The sequence below is a fragment of the Oppia nitens genome, unplaced genomic scaffold (assembly GCF_028296485.1).
Source record: "Oppia nitens isolate AA-2021 unplaced genomic scaffold, nextdenovo-longstitch-racon4-pilon3 scaffold4_pilon_pilon_pilon, whole genome shotgun sequence".
Classification (NCBI taxonomy): domain Eukaryota; kingdom Metazoa; phylum Arthropoda; class Arachnida; order Sarcoptiformes; family Oppiidae; genus Oppia; species Oppia nitens.
This window is the reverse complement of record NW_026533232.1, coordinates 3,622,844-3,648,704: the sequence shown is the minus strand read 5'-3', so window position 1 is coordinate 3,648,704 and position 25,861 is coordinate 3,622,844. Positions and strand designations below refer to the sequence as shown.

General features: G+C 24.3%; 2 protein-coding genes across 2 annotated transcripts; both read left to right on the top strand.

The window, feature by feature from the left end:
* Positions 1-280: 280 nt before the first annotated feature.
* LOC128959620 (NAD(P)H-hydrate epimerase-like) lies at positions 281-3,473 on the top strand. The gene is made up of 3 exons (XM_054305614.1): positions 281-410; positions 2,316-2,532; positions 2,965-3,473. The coding sequence occupies exons 1-3, from the start codon at positions 307-309 to the stop codon at positions 3,457-3,459; spliced, it is 816 nt and encodes a 271-aa protein (XP_054161589.1). The 5' UTR covers positions 281-306; the 3' UTR covers positions 3,460-3,473.
* Positions 3,474-9,681: 6,208 nt separating this feature from the next.
* LOC128960026 (homeobox protein Hox-C9-like) lies at positions 9,682-13,174 on the top strand. The gene is made up of 2 exons (XM_054306089.1): positions 9,682-10,554; positions 12,807-13,174. Exons 1-2 carry the CDS (start codon positions 9,711-9,713, stop codon positions 13,172-13,174), a joined length of 1,212 nt encoding a protein of 403 aa, XP_054162064.1. The 5' UTR covers positions 9,682-9,710.
* Positions 13,175-25,861: the final 12,687 nt, after the last annotated feature.

The window sequence follows — 25,861 nt, the reverse complement described above, 5'->3', positions numbered from 1 at the left end:
ATTTTTAGACTTAAATACATTTATTACTCGTTAATGCTTTTTGTTGACAATTAGTAAAATAATAAACAAAATTTTTTAGTTATTTAGATTTTTTGCTTAAATTTTAGTTAAAAGTTTAATCAATGTTAGGTTCAATAGTTATCATTTAGTTATCTCACCCACTATTAAGTGTTACGTTTATAGTGAATCAATCATTTGTCATATGTTTAATGTTTACAAATCATATTAAATGATATAAATTTTAATTATTATTTATAATAAACTATAAATTGTAAACAAATAGTTAACACAATTATTACTTTTTTTATGTTACATAAAACCCAACACTTTTTCAATCATTTCATAAAAAAGCAATTTGTGTTTCAATTGTGTCGTAATTTTGCAAATTTAATGGATTTAAAATATTTGAGGTATTTTTTAATCATAAGTTTTATTGTTTAAGTTTATATAATTTAAGTATAATTATTATATAATTTATAATATAATTACAATAATCTTTAGCCAATACCAGTCATTGTATGTGTTATTATATAATGTATTATTGTTTGAAAATATTGATAAATACATTGTCAGTCCAAAGGGGTCGACTCACACACTAATCACATAACTATTGCTTACTTTATGTGACCATTGGATCAATTGTTAGGTCTATCAATAAATTAGCTATTTTTATGTCATATAATTTCGACAAATTTATTATAATTTTTATCAAATACTAACTAATGGTTTAAAATTATATATTTATGTACAATAAGATATTCATTTAAAATTGATATTATATATATTAATACAGTATACGTAAAAATGGAGACTATATTATAAATCATAATTATTATTATATTGATTGAATTAGTTGTAGTTTTGTAAATATTTAAATTTACAAATAAATTACTTAAAATGCTTCTATAAATTATATAAAATATGTGATTATTGAAAAATATTTATTTTCTACATTTTACATTTTTATTGCATTTATTTAGATACTAATCAAATCTTAGATATACTGACCAAAACTTCAAAGATTAGCTTTGATTTGCAAGGATTTGCTAAAAAATCAATTATAGTCTATTATTTTACTCTTGACATTATAATGTTAAGGATTGTCATTTTAATATATAAATAATTAATAAAATTAAGATTAAGATTATTACTGCTGTGTTAAGCAATAATAGTGTATTATATAAATACATAGATTATTACTAATTTATTAGTGAACCATAAACAACAATCATCAAAAAAGTTAATTTTTTATATGAAAAATTATTGCTTATAAATTAATTGATATATTTTATAAGTATTATTAACTATATTGTTTAAAATAAGTCAAATAAGTGCTATTTAATAATTTTAAAAATTAAATAAAGCTTATATTAAGGTTTTGTCAAGGATTGCCATTAATTTTTCAAGATTTTTAATTATACAGTAAGTATTGGTCAGTCTACAATCTAGACTGACCAATATCTAGACATCTAGACTGACCAATATCTAGACATCTAGACTGACCAATATCTAGACATCTAGACTCTAGATATACTGTACTACAGTAACTGTAGTTTACCGGTAATTTATAATTATATAAAGTATAATATAACCGACAAAACGTGATTATGTGAAATATTAGAGTTCTTTATAACTATAATATTATAGCATTTATATTATTAGAATAATTTATATATCTTTTATATGATTTTCATGTCATACATGTCATACAATCTTTAATTTACAATATATTTAAAAACTACTGTTTAATCATTTGACAGATCCATTCAAATGACAAACAAATTTGAGTTTATACAGTATTTGAGAATATTTTTTTTAATTATAAGTTGTATATCCAATAAAAGTTTACTGAATGTGAAAATGGTTTAAAAAGTTTATTTAGTTTTAATAATATAATACATTAATTTGTTTGCTTTGTCAGCAAAGCAACGATAATAAAGTATTTGATGAGTGAATTGGTGTTTATTTGAATATAAATTATGATTTTTATGATTATTATGTAATACGATATTAAACACATGTTTATAATATAATACTAGAAATATAGGATTAGTTGTTACAATTATTGACATTTAATTATCAATTGAGTTGTTTTAATGTTGAAATTAAATTATTCAATGAATAAGTGTCGCAAATGATTTGCCGGCAAAAGATTTTATGATTCATTTATGGCAAACAACTTTGGATTTTGGATCAGATATTATATGACTGTATTGGTTAACATATAGTTTAATGTATTTCTTATTATTTGTTTGAATCATAAAAAGACAATAAATAAAAGCAAAGATGATCTCAAATTTGGGGTAATTTTACAGTCAAACAGAAGCAATTAAAGTAGACGAAGAGCTCTTCTCGGAGTATGGCTTTAGTGTGGATCAGTTGATGGAATTGGCGGGTCTTAGTGTTGCTACAGCTATAGCAAAGTCTTATAGCAATGTCTACGGATGTGATAACCCAACTGTCCTGATATGTTGCGGTCCCGGCAATAATGGTGGCGATGGTCTCGTAGCCGCTCGACATCTCAAACTATTTGTATGTTTTATTACTTTTGTTATATTTATTATATAGAGTAGTGAATACATACAATAAATTTTACTTTATATGTTTTTATAACGTTATAATTACCTGTACATAAAAATTTATACTTATTGATATATGGTTTATTAATAGTTAATTAATATTATATGATATTGTATATAAAGGCATTAATATTTTTATAAAATATTTAAGATTAATCTTACTTATTTATATTTACAAATTTATATACAAATACTAATATTATGAATTAAGCAAAATAAAAGCATACGTATTAAAAATATATTATATATAATACAAATATCGCAATAAATTTGATTTAATTTGTTTTGAATTTCAACACAAATACAAAAATATAAATGAAATACAAACGTTATATACAATTTATAAAATAGTTTTTGATAATAACTAATTTGTTTTATTTGATAGGGATTTGAACCGACAATATTTTACCCAAAACCTGGAAATTCAGATTTATTCAAGAATTTGGTCAAACAATGCAACAAATATGACATAAAGTTTATACCAGATTTGCCGCAACAAAGTCAACAAATTAAAGACTCTTACAATCTTATAGTGGATGCGATATTTGGGTTTAGCTATAAACCGCCGCTAAGACCACAATTTGCTGAAATTTTAACCAAAATTGTTGAATCCAAAACAAATGGTATTCCTATAATTAGTGTTGATATACCCAGTGGTTGGCACGTAGAGGAGGGTCCACCTAATGATGGCACACCAATTTTAAAGCCAGACTGTTTGGTTTCATTGACGGCTCCTAAGAAGTGTGCCCAACATTTTACGGGACAATATCATTGGTTGGGCGGACGGTTTATTCCTCCAGAGATGGCTCAAAGATATTCACTTAATTTAGTCAAATATCCAACGACTGAACAATGCGTTCTTCTCAATAAAAGAAATTAAATTATTGATTTGATATTTAATTATTTTTATAAATATTAAACTAATAGTTTAACCAAAAAGCAAAACATTATATATATTTTTTTTGTTTTTTTTAAACAAATTAAACTAATAAATCAAAATTTATATGACTTTTAAAGCTTTGAGATTTAGTTGTCTTTTTTAGCACTAATTATTTGCACTCAAATCAAATAAGATTTTTATTTTTTATTTTACTGATAAACCGGTCGCTTGAGTCATAACATGAAAGTAGTAGTACTATAAAGTGTCCAATTTTTTGGACTTTTCTTTACTTAAAATTTAGGTTTAAAACCTAATGTTTATTCATGAGAGCAAACAATTGCAAGAGTTGTATCTCTTTCGATATAATATATATAAAAAGCCATTTTTAAGGCTTCAGTTCCACTGATTTTAATCCGAAAACAGGCTTTTGATTGGAAGGCTATAAAAGTTTTGCATAACATTGCTATCAATGGCTTTCATATTCACACAGATATATACAACACTTATTAAAGCATTGTATATATGTTTAGAAAACCAACGTTTCAACGATTTTTGTAAAGAAGGGAAACTCATTAATGGCTATAAGGGATACCAATGTCTGAGTGTCCCTCAAAAAATGAGTATTGGTTTTCTATAAGTTATAGACTATAACATACCTGCCTATCGATGTATACACAAAATGAAAAAATAGAGAGAAAGAGAGTACCAGACCTCTCATCTTTTATTTCTCAACTAATGATAACTAATTTTTTCAAAGAGTGACAAATGTCTTACCATTTTAAATAAAGTCAAACCAATATTTTTATATTTAAAAAAATATATATAACATATTATGTTTTTGCTAATAATTATATTTTCAAATTATGAGTTTACAATCATCTCTACGGTATATCGCATATGAATGCCATTAATAGACAATTTTAAAAAAGTCTGTTATTTGTATTTTTCAACGTCTTTAAAGTTCATCACATTTCATATATATTATTGAAATTATAATTAAGTTTTCTTTGTGTGTTATTCTTTAGAAAAAAATGTTTACTGAATATATAGGTTTCAACGATATTACATATTCAATATATTAAAAGTTATATTCATATAATAAAAGACGGCATACAATGAATGTAAAAATTTATTATTTGATTAATCATATTATAAATCATGTTTACAACTTGTGTGCTTATATTATCATAATAATAACCCTATACTATAATCCAGGTGGTATTTTTATTTTATATTCATATCTATTGTTTTCTTACATATGTTACTATTAAGCTTTAGACATTATACGGTATATGAATTCATATATTTAAATTATTTATTAAAACAAACTATATATTTAAATTAAATTTGTAAAATTGTAATTATTATTTTTTATTACTATTTTTTTATAAAATAGTTGTACTATTATATATATTTGCTATATATTAATACAGTATATTATATTGTAAATTATGATATTTAGTATTAAGATTAAACAAATAACTTAAATTAGACACAAATTATATGTTTATTATGTATATTATCTCATTATCTTATTTTTGTCGGCATATGAATTGTGATCAACGAGTGGTTTGACTACAATAAAGAGTCAGTATATATACAGTCTTTGCAAATTATTTTATATAAACTCAAGTCTCAGACAAAAAACTAATAAAATTGTCTCGAATTTGATGTCTCAACCATTTATTGAATTCTCATATTTTATATAAATATATTCAATATATAAATGCATAAAATTATAATCGATATATTAATAAATTTACATTAAATATAACGTATGTATTGGTAGTAAATATGTTAATTGGGATAAAATCAGTGACTGTTGTGTTTGATATAAATATTATATATGAAATTGTAATTCTTTGAAAATATAGTCAAATACAATATCCGATTAAATTTTGTTCATAATTAACATTTATTGCTAATATTTGTGGATTTCTTTAGTTAAGGCATTAATACTATTAAATAATCAAAAATATTTTTTGAAATCAATTTTTCTGTTCATTAAAATAAAAATTATGTGTTAATTGAGGAAAGTAATTATATATTATATTTATTATTAATACCGTATAATATATTTTTATAACTTTTAATTTATCATCATGACTATTTAAAGACTATTTTTAAAAATTTAACTCAAAATTTCCTTATTCAAAATGTATTGTTAATTTTAATAATTTAATTAAGTTTAGTTTTTATATTTTATGTTATTAATAATAGGATTTCATTTAGTATTTTAAAATAACTAATTTAATTTAATTAAAAGATTTTACAATATTAGGAAATAAAAATGCTTTTTAGTACTATATTTATCACATAATTACTTTGATCCTCAAATTAATTATTCTTATTCTTTAAATTTTAATATTTATAACAATTTTATTAGCAGTTAAATTTTGTAATAATGATTAACTGTTTTTTAATAAATATTAATAATATAATAACATCAATAATCAACGATATTATAGATATCTTTATAGTAATAATGTACATTTCATTAATGTATTTTGATATCAATTGAAATATTTGATAATAATTTATTTATAATACAAATATTTTGTGGCATTTATTATTTAATATATAATTTATTATACTTATTTATCATTTATTACAATTGTTTTTATTGACATTATTAGAATCATTTATTATATAAATTATTTTACACTTATATTATACAAATTTATTTTATTTTGTATTTAATAAAATCAGTAATTAGACATATTTATTATATTATTATTTTACAATATTTTAATATATAATTTAAAATTATAAATTGAAATATATTTTAATAAATACACAATACTAGAGATTAGTTAAATTACGCAAATAATAGTAATTCAATAGTAAACATTAGATAATGTACAGTATTTAATAGATTTTCCCATTGAATTAATTTTTAATGTGAATACATTTAAGGTGTGTCTAAATAAAAGTATATATTGAAGAAATGTTTGCACAATTATTTTAATTTATGTAAATTTAATTTATTAACAATTTTATTAAATCAATATATTGGTTAATTTAACTAAAAAGATTAACTAATCTTAGTTTTAATTAACTTATCATTTCAAAATTTATACTTAAATTACTCATTTCCGATAGAAATAAATATATAATAAAAGTTATGATTTTATATTTTTATTTAAATTATAAAGTTATAAATTAAAATTAAAATTCATATTCATATAAATACTTATTACTAAAATCTTAAGAGTTTTTGACTAATAGGTAGAAAATGAGGCATAAAATAACTATTAATGATATGATTAAAGTTTTATTATTTTTAAAAAATGTGTAAAACATGAGAAAAGTAGTAATTAAAAAGTAATATTAATGCATAATAAGTAAAAACCATTATATAATGAATATTTGGATCTATATTTGCCATATTTGTTGTCAGGTATTGTTCATTGATATAATATATAGATATATAAAGGAAAGCCTTTTTTGGTTAATGTGTGTTAAGTGGCAATAATATAATTGATCGCTTTGTTAGCCACATAATAATAAGGCAACCGTTCATAGCCTGCTTTATAGCCATTACATCTCCAATAGCGAGACCTCTTAAACCATTGACTAATATGATTGGATAACTATATTAGTGATCGCATCGCCCATCGATTCACCAAAACTGATGCCATTGAATGTGATCCCAGAGCGCAACCGTTGACTCTCTTTGGCATTACTGGCGATCAGTATATTGAGAACCAAATGTATGACTAGATGGCAGTCAAACATGTCTTTAAAAGTGATGCAAATTATGCCCATCTTTTGTATGCAATGCATGTACTCGTAGTCCAGATAACAGAGAGAGAAAGAGAGAGAGAGAGAGAGAGAGAGAGAGAGAGAGAGAGAGAGAGAGAGAGAGAGAGAGGAACCTCTGTTAGTACCGGTGGTCCTCTCGTCAGCTATTTTTCTCAACATTTCTCAGCACTCCATATGCAAGTGGTTTCCTTTACTCAACTTATCTATTGCTCTCATCTAAAGTAGGGCTCATCTCATACTTAAACAGAAAGAAAGAAAGAAAGAGAGAGAGAGAGAAAAAAAGAGAAAGAGAAAGAGAGAGAGAGAGAGAGAGAGAGAGAGAGAAAGAGAGAGAGAGAGAGAGAGAGAGAGAGAGACCAATTCAATTATTTTATACTAACTTTGTTTGAAGTAATTCAAGCAAAAAATAAATTTAAAAGCTAATTGAAATAAATATACTGTATATTTATATATACAATATTTATCAATTGTTTATTTCTACTGTAAAATATAATTTTAATGTAATTTTATAGCAAATGTTATGATACAAAATTTGCTTTAAATTTATCGCATATTAATTATTTTATAATGTTATAAAATAGTTAATATATAGTACTGAATGTATAACATAATGTATATATAAGTAAATGAATGCAAGGGTGAAAATGACTAGATATTGGATTAAAATAATTTTGTGTATTAAACACAAAAATGTGTTAAAATTTAACCATAAAATGTATAAACAGAGAGTCATAAAAATACTTATAATGCACAGTAAAAACATTTATTACTATTTTGTCTATTATGTTGGATACTACAGTACATAACTAAATGTGTTTACAAAAAATTAAATAAGTAAAATATTATAAGTGCATAATAAATCATTTAAAATTTGTAAAATGTCATTTATTTTATTAATATTTTTTGAGGATAATAAATACAAAAACAACAAATAATATTTTTAATAACTATTTTTGTATATTTTAATATCTATTGTTATTATAAAAATATTTATATTATAAATATTTATATTATTTATATGTAAATAAATATTAAAATACAAAAAAAAATTGTAAGAATTTTTGATAAACTAAAGTTTTGCATATAAATTATAAACGTTTCTTATAAAAATAAAATTATATTCATTTAAATAAAATAAAAGATATTATTTTTATATTGAGTGAATCCAAGTGAAGCCTTGTATTTAAAATTTTAGTGACTTTTGGTGTCATTATATTTGAACGACTCATATATCCTTTCATATGTTTCCTTTGATGCCATGAGTTGTGAATTTCTGGTTTTTGCTGTTCATGTCTTTGATGGCAAAGAATGTCGGCATTTGATAAAGATTTTGTGGTTCACATGTAATCGCATATAATTTTCATTATAAACATAGAGCACAACATTGAAACTCTCTTATAATTAAATCAAATGTTTATTTTGAATAAAAGCGTTGCTAATAATTAAATGCTAGGCTAATGTAAATTTATATATTGATTGTGGTGTGTGTGTGTGTGTGTGTGTGTGTGTGTGTGTGTGTGTGTGTGTGTATGTGTATGTGTATGTGTATGTGTATGTGTATGTGTATGTGTATGTGTATGTGTATGTGTATGTGTATGTGTATGTGTATGTGTATGTGTATGTGTATGTGTATGTATATATATATATAATGATTACATGTTTTAAACTTTTCGGCACAAACTTGTATATTGAAGACAAATTTTTTGTATATTTATATATTATGATTATATTGCAATTGACAAATTGAATATTCAATAGACTCAACTATTTATTTGAAAATTCATACAATTGGTAATGTTTTTGTAAAGAAGTGAATTATTATGAACACAATTATAAAGAAAGGCATACATAAAGGTATACACAGTTCATCATAATTTCTGATTATAATTTAACACTAATCATAGCCTATGGGTTTAAAATGATATTTTTCTCGCAGTAATACTATGGGTCACAACATTTAGAAAATAAAAAAACAAAAAAAGGCATCTTTTAGATGATAATAAGCTAACTAAGCATTAGAAAGCATTTGTAAGACAACCTATAGATAGAGTAAGTCTGATATAAGCCGTGTAAGTCATGTAAGTCTAGTGACAGCCAATGGTAGTGTTGAGCGGTGGTAGCATTGGTTGCCTCCCATTTGATGACCGCTTTTGCTCACATGAGATATACGATAATATGAATGTCTGAAATACAGAGTCAACGAAAGTGAACAATTGAGAGACGAAAACTTAACTCAAACACAACTGAGTTCTCAGCTCAGGGACTAACTATCCTTACTTTGGTCTCTCATTTTCTTTTGATTGCTTTTTATTAGCAATTTTGATGTAATTTACATAAAATATGACTTTATGTGTATTGTATTAAATACGATATTTTTAATCGTTAGACACATTGGTTGAAATCGACAAACAATTAGACAATTAGTACAAATGAGTGCCAATATGTTTGAATGGTTCATATTATCAAATATGTAACGAAGATTCTGTATGATTGTGACATCACTTATAAGACCATCCGTTATGAACGGATTTGAAACAACTGAACACAACATCAACGGCGCCCTCATCTCAGCCAAACGGCCCGAAAGTCTCAATAATTCATTTGATTCAAGTGTAGGCCAGACCTCTACTCACGTCACCTCATCATCAGGTGCTTCCTCTTCCTCTGAAAGAATGAGGTCGGGATCAACTGATCTGCAACTAAACAGTGGCATTAGTAGTACTACTACACCTCTATGGACTTCCACAACAAATAATTATGATTTTGATTTATATGCCAATCAACACAACGGAACAGGCGGTGCCTCCTCTTCATCGTCTTCATGCTGTATGCCAGTCGGTACCACAAACAATAGCACTCATACCCACCACCCGCCACCTCCAACTAATACTGGTTCTTATTATTATGGGAGTACAACACCCGAGGCCACGTCAAGCAGACCTTGTAAGCCGGCGCCCACTAAATTCTGGTCAAACTCTGCATATGAAACAGCCGTTAACCCGTCTTCTCAAATGCCCGGCGATTCAATAGTGGCGGCCGCTGTATGTCATGGCAGTGCGTTTGCAGCGGCAGCCGCACATCACGCTGCGGCCAATCATGTAGCTGCTGCTGCATCAGCTGCCTGGTGCAATTACTCACCATATCATCAAACTACAAGACCTGATCCCTATTTGACCGCAGAAACCGATCACAGATCAGCTTTTGTTGATTCATACCATTCAGCCATCAGAAGTTTCCCGAGCGTTGCTACCGATCAGCCATGCAGTGGATCAGCTGTTGGAACTTGGAATCAATCGTCAACCGGAGCTCCTCAGACTTCAACACCTACCGGTAATTATTATTAAATAAACGTTTTATAACTTATAAAAAATAATATTTTGTGTAATATAATAAATATTGCATATAATAAATATGTGACATAAATGTAATAAATTGATGATAATATAAGATATGTTTAGTAAAACAACAAATAATCATTGTTTAGGGTTTTTGTAATATCTGTGCATAATATGAAAGATATAAAATTAAATAACGATCTGTTATAATGAAGTAATAATGTGAATTCTAGTGCCACTACTTTAATATTTAATGTCTAACAGTTTTATTTAATTTTCAATTCATGTCTATTGTACTGAAATTGCATCTATAGATAGATATGCGGCAAAAAAGTTATATAAAATAAACTCAAATAAAACATTTTACTTGCATTCACTTAACTTATATTATGAGTTACCTGAAGGCTCATTCACTTTTTTAATGGTGAACCCGATTTAACATATTATACTTGTCTTTCACTCTCTTATATAATAAAAATGATAACCAATGTCAGTGCATCACATATTGAGAGCACATTTGGCACAAAGTTATGTTATAGCCTAACAATAATCACACAAAAGTAGTTACAAACACAACAGCCTTGTACTGTATAAGCTTATGGATACATACGCTTGACTTGACGTTTACTTTATTATATTAGGTTTTGGGGAATAACCAAACCTGTGTCCAACTCAACTACTATCATAACTTTGCAATGTTTAGCGTATATTGTATTTGTGTGACAATAGTGCCAATCGGGGCCTAAGCGATGGCTACATTGGTTACATAGATATGAATAAATACAATAAACAGATTTGAATTGTTATTTTAAACAATTATAGTAAAGGTGACCAACATTTGAACCCAATTGCCAATTGCCTCAACATATTTACACCAAATGCTCTCAAATGTGATTCAAGCCATTTATGTAACTTATGATTCAATTGTATCATTGATTTCCTAAAATTTATTTTGACTTTCATTACTTTTATATATTTAACATTTGTGTCCATTTGTGACCATTAATATTGATTCATAAGATTATGCAATCCCTTCGTACAAAAATAAAGTAAAAATCTATTAAATATGTTATTTCTTATGAATTGACTTTGATTTTATTGTAACTTTGCTCTCTTGTATCGGCTATTTATTGTCAAAAAGTAAGCATTTTTTGATGCATTTGTTACTCAAGAAGAAAGCATACAATACTGGGAACAACTTATATGATGTGTGAGTGCAGAGACAATATATGGCAGTTGATAGTTGTGGCCATAGTATGACTTATATGACTATAGTGTGCACACTATGAGTGATAATTCATTTTTACTGTTTTATTGTTTTGATAGTGAGAGCTGAAGAATCCTTTTGTAAAGTACAGACCCGCTCAGCAATCGCTCAATAATTTTCAAATACAACAGACTATTACAGCAATAGTATCCACACATCAATTACTATACCTTTTTTTAGTCTCCAAACACCATATCATAAAACATTTCGTTAGATAACAGTTACGGACTAAAGCTGTAAAATTAGAAAAAAATTCTTAAAATAGGATCAATCGTAGTGTGCGAGACCTTTAGGCCAAAGTTTGGCGATTGTATTAAGATTTTTAGGCAACAATATTACCTAAAAAACACCTGAAGTTATATATCTCACTCCCTGTGGTATAAGTAGTATATATATATATATATAAGAGAAATAAATGGTCGAAATCACAATTTTAATGCTCTATGACTGACAGCAAAACTTACATTTCATGTCTTCAAATATCTCTCTATTAACTAATATTTGTCGATCAAGTATATCGGTTACTACAGTAGTTTCACTTTATATTTGTTATATTTTACTTTTTTAAAACAGCAGTAATTTGCACAACAATTAATTATACATTTATAACAATGAGAGTGCAATCAAATTCATATCTCTCACATATATCTTATAAAATATAAAGCCTAAAGTGCCAGCAGTTATGCCATTAAAATATTTTATTACAGCAGCGGTTCACTTGATTTTCATTACTAAATTTTTGTTATAATTTTAGTTAAATTATTTGTATACATATTGTATAAACTTTATTGACAATATATCATACTATTCGACTATCGATTGATATTATTATCTATTGGTTGTTTAATTATCATTTGTTTCACAAATATAAACCATATATAGACAGTAAAATTTATAAAAGTAATAAATATATAGAAAAATTATATGTCATGTCATTTCAATGATAAAAGTTAACATTGAATTTTGATTTGAACGCATAGGTGATGCATTGGCGGCAGCAGTACATCATCATCACCACCACCATCACGCTCATGCGGCAGTATTGCATCACCATGCCGCACTACTGGCCACCAATGCGGCCGCTGCAGCACAGCTCGACTGGACGGGTGCTCCGGCTAACAACACTGGCCATCACGTGTCGGTCCGCAAAAAGCGAAAACCGTATTCAAAGTTTCAGACACTGGAGTTGGAAAAGGAGTTTCTGTTTAATGCATACGTTTCCAAACAGAAACGCTGGGAATTGGCCCGCAATTTGAATCTAACTGAAAGACAGGTCAAGATTTGGTTTCAAAATAGACGAATGAAAAGCAAAAAAACTTCTCAGAGAAATACCGATCGAAACAAATGAATGAATGAATAATGAATTTAATCAATTCATTACAAAAACAATTTAATACAAAATATATGAATTGAAGTATTTGATTGATTAACGATTGCTTCAAATCATTAGCTTATTATTATAATTATATGATATTATAATACATACTTTACAGATGATTATTGTGTTGTAGTTTTAGTTGTTGTCTCAGAATATTGAATAACAAAAATGCATTTAAATGCATAAATTATATTAAATAATACTATCAATATTTATGATAACCATTGAAAATATATAATTGAATTTTTAACTTAAATGTTGTATTTCATCTCAAAAATGCAAAGATCTGTAGAATATTCCATATAATATTAATAATTGTGGTATTTTTTAACATACAAACACAATATATTATTTATATATATAGGTATTTACTATTAATTTATTAAAGCATTTTCTTTGTTGTAAACTCTAGACGACTCCACACATAATATAAGATATTTCATGTGAATTAAAAAAAAAGTTTATTGTAAAAATAAATTATTTGATGTAAATTTTTCAATTCATTTCCATTAATTATAAGATTTCTTTCAAAATATTTTATGTAAAATATTATTTTGTTGTCATATAATTACTTTTTGGCTTATTTTCATAGGGATCTCATTTGACAATCACATGACAATAAGTCAATAAAAAATATACTTAACAAATAAATTTGTATTTAAATTATTTTTAGTTTAGTATTGAGTACAACTCTAAGTAATAATGATATAAATTAATAATTATAAATAATAATAAATAATAGCTAACTAATTACTTTAATGTGTTCAGTATACTGACCGCAAATATACATGTAATCACCATTTATTATAATATAATAAAACAAATATTAATTGAAAAATATTAATAAAAATTTAAAAATTATTAATTGAATTGATATTAAATTAATTAATTTTATAAATTTAAGTTTTTTCTTTGTTGATTCTAAGTTTTAAATATATTTTAAAATGTTATATCGTTTAATATTTATCGACTAAATAAAAGTTAATTTGAAGATCTAATGACGAGTTAATATATATATAATATAGTATAGCTTTCAATGTCAATATTTTTATATAATTATTTGATTAGTTTTGATAAATACGGTACTTATGTAACAATTTTGAGCCATTTTTAGTCTTCAAAAAATTTTAAGTATTCAAAAATATGTGCTCTTATCGTGAAAGTAGTTATGCATTATTTTATGTTTCATTTTATCTAAATTTAATTTATCTTTAAAATGCTTCATTGCTTGGATGTTAATTTAATATAAATTACAATTAATTTTATATAAATTTGCCGATTACCACACCAACAAGTATTTAAACTTTGAAATTAATATCACTATTTCTTAACAAAAAATTAAATCTATTGTGTATTTTAAATATTAATTTTATTATAAGGTTATCATTAAATTAATAACATTTTTGTAATGTTATAAAATGAGCTTAAATAGAATTATTTAATACATTAAATATGAAAATTTAAGATATAGATTTCAATCAATTAATTTATGCAACAAAAATTTATGGCTATTAACTAAATAATTAATTAAATGATATATTTTTATAGTTATGTGTGACCACACATACTGTCCACCGTTTATGTGATTTGATATTTACTCTAAAAAATAATCATTATTTTAGACAATACAAAAATAAATATTTATTATATTTTTTTAAAACTGTCATTTAAAATAAAATAATTAAAAAATATTTTTAACAATTTACATAAAAATACAGTTGAAGACAACGAAAATAATAGAAAAATTGAAATGAAAACAAATCATATTTGATATTCACATCTAAAGCACATCCATGTTATCCATGGTATGTATTCATGAGTATATACACTGCCTATCCCTGTGCTTATGCCTACAATGTAAGTGCAATGTATTGAAAGTACACCCTATAGAGGACCTATAAAGTGCTATTCATAGTATTGATAGTAAAGTCTATGTGTAGTCTGTGTTAGTCTTATCGGTGGTACAGCTCTTCACTCTTTTTCGTTCATCTTTTTCAGCAATCGATTTGAACCGCTTTTGGCTTCTGTTAGTCTTTGCAAACCCCATGAGGCACTTGGATTGGCACTGGTATTAGCACTCAGGCATTGGTTGACGTACACAACCATTATTTTATGCCTGTTTTCTTTGATAACGTTAGGTCTATCTTAACGAAGATTGAGTTATGCAATAAAGTAGGGCTCATATAAAGGGGGTCACAATGCAAACGTTTGGCAATACAGCTATTTTTAGGTTGTATTCAATAGACAGTTCAAACAAACTTGTGTCCGCTCGCAAAACCAAATTTTTAAGATCCCATTGAATTAAACTTTTATTGAGATCTGGCTTTTCCTCTCCTCTATTATAAATGAGCTCCAATTTGGTCCTTTGCTTATGTGGTGACCCCTCTGTTTATGTGGTGACCCCTCGAATGTTAAGCAATAAACTTTGCAGATATTTGATTGCTTTTCCTTAGGCTTACATTCAAAAGCATCCAAAGTTCACTTATGGCTCTTAATATAAGCTCTTTTGTAGTCCAAACCTAACACCAAAACATTGCTTTAATATAAATAATATCCAATATATTTAATATAATAATATTGTGTGATTCATATCAAATTAATCGATGAATTTACTATTTTAATGCTTAATCATTATTATCCGTCTTCTTAAATATACCAAATGTATATAAATTTTGTAATAATTATTTTATTAAAATATATTTTATAATATTACTAAAAATTAAAATACGACAGTATTTTTCTGCCGTATAAAAATATTGTTGACTAACAATAATTGTTATCTAAATTAATTAATAGTATATACTTTATTATGCTTATCACACAATAAATCAGTAACAAAATGTATCATTATTTTTATTATTATAAATAATAAAGATTAATAATGTTAATTGAAATATTTTTATTAATTTGTAAATTAAAAATATTATTTTAAAAAATTGATCAAGCAAAATTAAAATTATCATTTATTAAATTTAATTTTTAAAGATTTTCTTTATTAAAATTTTTTTTTAATGAATATTTACAATGTTATAGTAATTATTATATATATATATAATACAGTATATATAAAAGTTTTTTATATTAATGTTAACATTACAAGTGTTGTTTTATTTTTGTATGTATAATATTTTATTATGTTTGTTAAATATTAAATATTAAATATAATTAAAAATAACGTTAAATTAGTAAATATATGTTTTGCTAATTTAAGAATAACTATTAAATATCAATAAAATAGATGACAATAAAGAGTTCGTGACAAACACTTATCAATTGAAATATTTATTTAATAAAAAGCATTTTCGGCGAAAAAACCACTAAATTACACATGACTTGCATTCTTTGATCTGAAATATCCAAATAATAAAAAATTTTACTCATCATTGTGTCATCATTTTAGTATTATAACAAGTTTTAAATTATATTCACAGATATTTACATTAATAGACAATATATATACATATTTTTTGTATAAATTAAATTTAAAATTAAATTCAAATATCAAATATATATTTATATATATATATATATATAGACTAACGTTTAAAAACTCTATTCTCAACCCGACTCTATTATCTGAAAATTTATTGATTTGAAAGTTTGCATAAAAGTCGTTAAACTTAATAATAATTTAAAGCAAACATTTAAATAGTCTGAAAAAATTATTAAAAAAACTTAATCGCTTTTTGAATGTAATTTTAAAAACTCTAAGCCGTTATTCATATTCAATATTAATAACAAAATTGGTATTTCAGTGGTAAAGTAAACGACACACCCGTTAAACATGAGTTTTCACTGGAGAGAGGGCTCACCGCGAGAGTGGCAAAGAGGGGGTGAGAGAGACTGACAGGGAGTCAGTGGAGTCAGTCTTCATATTTTATAAAAGTAGGTGTAATCTAATGTCATCACAAGTATTGACCGAATCAGAGACGAGTCTAACATTGCCCTCAGCTTTCATTACTTAAGGTTTTTCCATACAATCGCTTATGCCTTTCATTTAGTAGTGAAGTAGTTTAGTGGACACTATTGCCATCAGTTTGATGCTGACGACACTCAATGGTCTTATCATTAACTTCTTGACGGACACCGGTGTACTTGATATGGTATGATATGGTATAAGAGATGTCGATATGAGTGTTGTGCTGATTATAAGCCCATTCCTCTTACGTATACAAATGGTGGTCCGATACTTATTTCAATAGTCGGACTACAGTTTGTATACGATTAGGAAATGCTTTTCATTCAATCCATATATTCATGTCATCCAAAAAAGTTTTTATTTTTTAATGACATTTTATAGCATTTTCTTTATGACATATAATTATCTAAATGTATACAATTTTTATATGTTAAATCAAAATATATTAATTTAATGATATTTATTATTTATATTTTATATCATTTACAGAATGATAATAATGTTGTAAAATCCTGAATCTTATAATAAAAATTGTAATTATAAACAAAATAATATTAATTATGAATTTTTCATTAGCAATATTGTCACAAAATGTTTGTGTTTTTTGACTGTAAATGTCAGATAAAATTAATTTCAAGAATATTCTGTTTTGTCTTATATTTGATGCTCTTTTCAGATAAAACAATGATTTATAATATAAATAAAATTTATTATCTTTTAGTATTAGTGTTTGCAGTTATATGCAGTGTATAGTGTATGCACTCAATAGACATAAAGTAATTGCTATTTTTGAACAAAATAGTAGAATATACGGTATATTATATAATACCACTAAATAAAACTATTTATCAGTAATACAGCGCCACATATAAGACGACATTTTAAACTCAGTCTATACTTTTGATTAATTTCTTCAATTTTTTTGTAGAAATCTTTTATTATTTCATTAATATATTCTAAAATAAACAATTACTATAAAATATTATAATTTATATGATAAATTAAATTAAAAACTTTCAACTTTTATATTAAAAATAACATTATTTTTTAAAATTAATATTAACAATAAAATTAAACGAATATTCTTATACACGATTATAAAATAAGTCTCGTTTTTAAAAAAAAGTTATTAATTTGTTGAATCAGTTACAACACTTGATGTCAGATTAAAAATTTACTGAAAAATTAAGTAAAATTTAATATTTTTAACTAATCCTTTAATATTTATTAAGATTTCAAAACTTATTTTATATTATTTTTATATAGTTATGTATCAATGAATTTCTTTTAAAATCAAAGTTTGCTGAAATAAATATCTAATAAAGATTGATTGATTGAATATTGGATTATAATTAATCTAATTTCATAAGTATTGATGGATCACATACTTGCATAATGTATAATAATAACAATTTAATAATATAATGGTAGGTAAAAATAAAAACTAAATCACAATAAAACTTTTCAACAAATGTATGAAAAACACATTTATTGTTTTACATAACTCTTTAAATAAATTGAATTCAATTGAATTTCCCAATTAATCACATTTTAGGTTACATTATGACTGCATAGAAGTTTTAACAAATATTAAAGTTATTCAAAGTAAATATTAAATCTTAAAAACAATTACATTAATAAACTAAAAACTAATTATGAATTCTAGATAGGGTTTCCAGAATAAACTTTTAGAAAATATATAAAAAATTTTAATTGTTTATATAATTCATTGTTATACTCACTAAAACATTTGTTTATGTATACACACAAACATAATTTAATTTATACTTATTCCTACATAAATCCATTTATCCAATTTATTACCCGTTAATCCACTTTTTACTTATCCTAAGTTATTAACCAAAACACTTACGTATTTACACACTTACCCATTCATTGACTTATACACTATATCAACCATTAAACCCAATGAGTATATAATCTAATTATTTACGAAATCAAGTCCGACTCTTTGTGGGCTAATATTTCAAATTTCTAAACTTATATAAACTTAGACTAAAATACAGAAAAAATAGATAAAAAAAAAGTTTTTGGCACTACTGGGCAAAAGTTATACGTATAGTACGGGTATTTTTTAAAATAATGATGAGTAAAATGTTAAACACTATTATTTACATTATTGGTAATTGCATTGGTATTGAATGTGAAACTTCTAGTGTTATTATTTTTTTAAATATAGAAACAGTTTATTATATAAAGAACTATTTTTATATATCTTATTATTAATATAATTAATAAATGTTATAATTTTTGCGTTTATTTCCTTATTTATTTTTACACTAACTATGAACAAATATAATGTTATCATATATCTTAAACACAAAGTTTTAAAATTATAATTAATGTCAATTTATAATCTATAGTTATTGTTTACAAACCAAATATTTGATTAATTTGTATACATCTTTTTATATTTAATAATATTAACTCAATGTCGTTAGATTTTTTTAAATAATTAGTTTTATATATAAAATTCTAAAAATAAATTCTTGATATTACAGTATATGTAATTATATTTGATTTGATTGTATTATTTTCTTTTACAGCATAAACCAAATTTATATTTCTAATTATATTACAGTCAATTAATTTCTTTATTAATCTCTTTAATAAAAATTTGTACTTTTTGTCCAAAATCAAGAATACTATTATATTTTAGATGCGTTTAACTCCTTTGCCAAAAATTTTTTAAAATATTAATTTCATAATTTTTAAATTATATGAAATAAATAAATAATAATTACATTATAATTACAATCAATAACTTGTGTGTCCAACTGATTAACACTCAAATGGACTCCATTGGTCTCGACATTGATTTAAAATTAAATATTATTGACATCTATATCGAGACCAATGGAGTCCATTTGAGTGTCAATCTGGTGAACAAACAAGATATCGATTAAATACACTATAGATTGTATGTATAGTGCACTTTAGTATTCACTTACTTTAATTTTTTTATATAATATTATGTGTAAATATTAAAAAACAATTTGATTAAAAATTATTAAAATATATTAAAAATTATAATATTAATTTTTTGTATATACAAATTTTTATTATATTTCCTATAATAAGATAAATATCTTCTATAAATAGGTTTTTCTTACCTAAAATGGTATTTTTAATTTCTATATTATAAAGTTATTGACAATATTGATAATATGTGTGATATATGGATAATATGGAGTAAATGGTTACCTGCAATAGCTATCCAGGGATAGAATGCATTAGGATTGCCACCGATGGTCGCACCGGACATTGTAGTTGTGTTACAACAGCCAGTATTCCAGACATCCATTTGTCGCGAACAGGCGGCCACTGTGGCGGCCATATCGCTGGTCAATGCAGTTGATGAAGGAGATGGTCGTAATGAGTTGGGCCAACCGCTGCTCATTTGGTGATCGGTCGGTGCTTTAAATCCATTTTGCTCTTTAGTTAGCCCACAATCTTTGAATGCTATAGCAGTTACAAATAGTGTCATATTGCATAGTTAGCACCCGTCATAATTGGATACCACTTTGAATCGATCTCAGATTGGCCAGGTATGTAGATGACTTAAATTAGTTATAAAGCCAATTGTGTTGCATAAGCCGATCGTTAGGCCTGTGCCCGATCTGCGGGCACTACATTGTAAAAACAACGTTTTGTGATCGAGATATGTAGTATTCATCATAATTATAGATATAATTTTTATGAACACCACTATTACTATCGATAAGAATTCTGCTCTGAATTTTATGTATTATTATTATAATACACTGATAAACACAGAATTTAAAACTTTATGATTGTAGACAAATATTGTGAAAATATATATATATATATAAACTGTAGATATATTGTTATTTCGGGTCTTTAACAGCATTCATGACGGGATGGCATACAATATAGGATTAAATGGTCACAACATTAGACACCAGATCTTTCAATGTTCTTCATGTAAGTTTGTGTTGGCTTCGATGCGATAGTAAACGGCGCCCATTCAAGCAGGGCTTTCCCGGAAGGCTGTGCTCAGCCAATCAGCTCCGGTGGTCGGCTAACATCATAACATTCAGTGACAATTGGACGGCCCCTGACTTGGTTTCTAAAGTTAATAAATTGCTTTTCATGTAATATATAACAAAGTCTGAACACATATACATTTATATCAATGGTGTTTCACTGACATCCCTCTCCTCTCCCCACAGAATCCACTCAACAACAGCACTCAGACTAACATTATATTCTGTTTGTTAAATATCCCTAAAATACCGCTTTTTCGGACTTCACGAGAGGAGATCAGACCGACAAAGAATTACATAATTATAAGCCATAGTCTCATTTCTGCGATTATTCATAATTAATGATCAATTTATTGATTAGCATAAACTGTATTTACTGTAATGTATTTCTTATTATTAGTTTGAATCATAAAAAGTCAGTAAATAAATGCCTTTTTGTGATCATAACTTTATTAACTTTTAAATTCTTTATTAGCTTACAAATTGATGATCATTTAGCTTAAAGTCTGCCACAAATTTAACGATACATTTAGCATTGTTTTGTAATGTTAATTGTGTCAATGTTTCAACAAATTATTTTATTTATTTTTTTGTTATAAATTAATCATCTTTAAAATCATGTATTAGCTTTAAACTATTTACATAGTCATAACAAATACAATTTGTTATTAATATTATTTAAGATAAATATATAAACAATCTAAAAATATAACACAATATATATAAATTGATTTTAATGTAATAGTTAGAAATGTTGAAATTGCCAAAAAAAATATCTATATATGATATATATGTTAGGGTTGACCAACAAATTTTATGTCCAATCGTCTCAAAGACGCTTATGTTTGAAATTAACTCTTGTGTTACGTTTGTCAATACCCCTCCTATTGTAAAAACTTTGATTTTATCAAATGCTTTCAAATGTCTTCAAATGGCTGAGAAGCTGTATAACCCCTTTGGGTATTACTAGCTATCCATACAACTGAGTGTAGCATTTGTGTTGTACAGTACTATGCGATTGTAAATTACTTAATATTATGACCACTTTATATGACTTTCAAAACCTTTGCTTTAAAAGTTTGTATTTTTTAACTCTAATTATTTACTTTCAAATCAAATAAATATTTTACTTTTGATTTAACTGATAAACCGATCCTTTGACTCACTCACATGTCTTAAGATATTACTATAAAACTTTGAAAATATGTTTCCCTTTACTTTCAAAGATTTAAACTCAGAAATATAATGTTTATTCATGAGAACAAACAATACAAAAGTTATATGACTTTCTGCACATTTATATATGGATCATATAATATGGTAAAGTAATGTACAACTGATATACGTATACAGTGAACACCTAAACTAACTATCAAAATAAAACTGTAAATATTTCTGAAACTTCCAACATTTGACTCAATTAGTTATGGTTTGTATTGTTTAGAAAGTTTATTCCCAATTCATAAATATTGATACTATTTTTAAATATTTTTTATTAACAATTTTGAGGTCAAATTAGAAGTTATTTTATAGAAAATATTTTTGTTTATTTATTAACACTAAGAACTAACTGTGTGATGACTAAAATATTTATTTCACATATAATTTATATTTTTATGATAAAAAAATTATTTAATAATCAGATATTAAAAATTAAAATGGATACTTTTAGCAAACATATTAATAAATTAAACACATAATTAAAAATATATTTAATAATAAGCAAAATTATAGCTTAATATTTTTTATTTATTATGTCAATTAATTTTTTAATTTAATAATAAAAAGTATTTAAAAATTCAAATATATAAAAAAATATAAATTATATTAATAATATTTGTATTAGTAATAATTTTACAAGTTTTGCTAAGATATTTTTTTTATAAAATTACAATTCATAATTTATAATTTATAACTTATTATTAAATCGTTTAAATAGATTATTGAGAAGAATAATCATTTTTAAATAATATTTTGTTAGTTTACTATTAGTCTGTATATAAACTCTTTGATAATATTTAAGTCTTCAGTTCCACTGATTTTAATCCGAAAACAGGCTTTTGATTGGAAGGCTATAAAAGTTTTGCATAACATTGCTATCAATGGCTTTCATATTCACACAGATATATACAACACTTATTAAAGTATTGAACATTATATGTATGTCAATGTATTATATAATTTATGTGTTAATGTTTAACATTAGAGAAGTTCAACATTTGAAACATTTGGCGGAGAAAAAGGATAACAATAAACTTAAATATAATTATATGATAAAAGATATTACATTTTTAATAAACTGTTTTATATTTATTTTCTAATTTTTTACAATTTGCTTATAATTTCTCAACAATTGTTTGTAAGTTTTTTCAACAATTTCTTGAAATTTTTAAACATTTGTTTGGAGTTAACATTATCTCACAGACTATTTACAAAAACATTTATTGCATTCTCTATAAAAAGTTTATTAGTAAATAATTTATATTTATATTAAAGTAATGTTTTTAAATCAAATATCATTACAATAAACGGTTTGAATACAGATTACGATAATAAAGTTAATTTCAAACTAAATGGTCAAAAGATTGTTCCAAAACTATAAACACATTATTTAAAACTTTAAAATTTCTGAATATTTGTTTATTTATTTAATACATACTTTTACCAAAAAATTGACAATTTTTATCTATAATTCTAGAGAAAATTTATCTGGATTTTTAAAAAATGCAATCTTTTTTAATTAATAGCCAAATAATTTCATAACTTTATATAAAATAAGAGTACTATAGCACATAAAATAATTTAAATGTTTAATCCCATTTTCAACTTTGTGTATTAATATTTAGTTTAATATTAAGTTTAAAATTTTAAAAACTATTACATAAAATAGATTATATAAACAGCATTCAGATGTACTCTACAAAGTTATTAAAAATATTTACTAAATACTACTTTTATATCGTTATTAAATAACAAGGATTTTAAACTATTGAGTCTCGACTTTAATATTTATACTACTTTTATTTTTTATGATTAAAAAATCAATTTTTAATAAATTAAGCATTAATTTATATTTAAAAAATATTTGTTTACAAATAAAATAATTATAAAAATTGAGTTAAATTTTGCTTTTGCAAAATGTTTGACTATCTTTTAAAATCCCTTACAATAATAATATATTTAAATTCTGTGAAAAAATATTTGAGATTTCAAATAGTTAATTATGTATTTTGGTATTTATCAATAATTTTAATACACTTTTTATTATTAAACAAATTTCAAATTCTATGATAAATACCAGAATTGTCAGAACAAACATTTAAAAAGTATATCTAAGTGTTATATTTGAATAATTTATTTTATTTCTAATACATTCAACAATTTATGACGTTTTTACTTTACAGTGTATTAATCAGCCACTTATTAAACCCTTTCACATATTCACCTATTTATCTACTAATCCACTCATTTAATCACAATTTATCCACTTATAGAGTACATCACATAAAATAAGTTAATTAAAAAAGCATTCGTAAAAACTTTTTAAATCTAAGATATTGTTCGCCATTTTGATGACATATTCTTTAAGAAGAAGACATTAGTTTTTCAAACAATTTTATTCTACTTTTTTTGATTCTATATTAACACACATTTACACAATACTATACCAAAACATTTGATTATTCAATATATTTAATATATATTATAAAAATTAGCAAAATATTCATTTAAATTCTTTTTTATTGTTGAGTTAGTAAAAAGCGAGAAAAAAGAAATCGATTCTGAAGTTCATGTTTTGTTTTTTTTACATTTTACTAAACAAATTATAATTATATGATTTGAATAAATAAATAAATATGTAAAAGACATAGTTTGTAGTCTCTAATTATAATTATTTATCAATTATTTAAAAATTTTAAAGTAATTTAGACAAGATAATAAACATTGATTAAAAATTATATAACTTTATTACACATTATGTTATTTAGTATTTTCATATAATAAATAATATTAAAACATTTGGATTTTAATTAAATGGAAAAATAATATAAGATTTCGTAAAACTTAGATAAAACTCACAGCAATTATTAGATAATTACAGGTAATGCAAAAATGTAAATAAAATTATCTAAAAACTTTGCTTTAAATACATTATTAAAAATTGAATACATTTGGCTAATTATACTGTATGTATGTATATATTATAAAAATGTCACATAAAATTAACAAAAATCTTCTATCAATACAGTTAATACAAATTGTATATTTATATATTTACAATTACAGAAAATTAAGTCACATTTAATGTTTTAATTATTATTATAAGATATTAATTGCAAACATGATATGCATTTTTAAACATAAAAAATTTCATATGTTTTACTAAATACAGTGTTATTACGGTATAATTATTATTCAATTCAAGGCCAAAATCCGATCAAATTTTCATCAAATATTAGATAATAATTTAAATTATATTATATACTGTATATACGTATGTTTGTGTAATGTATATAATTTTGTTACAACTATTATTAAGAAGTTCAATATTTTGTTGCCATATTATAATACATATAATTATTCATATTTGCAAATATATTTATATGACTACACATATAAGAGAATTTTTCTATAATTATAGTCAAAAAATGTTTAGAAATATGTTTTTTGAGTCACAAATATTTTATGAAAATCACAATATGTTTGCTG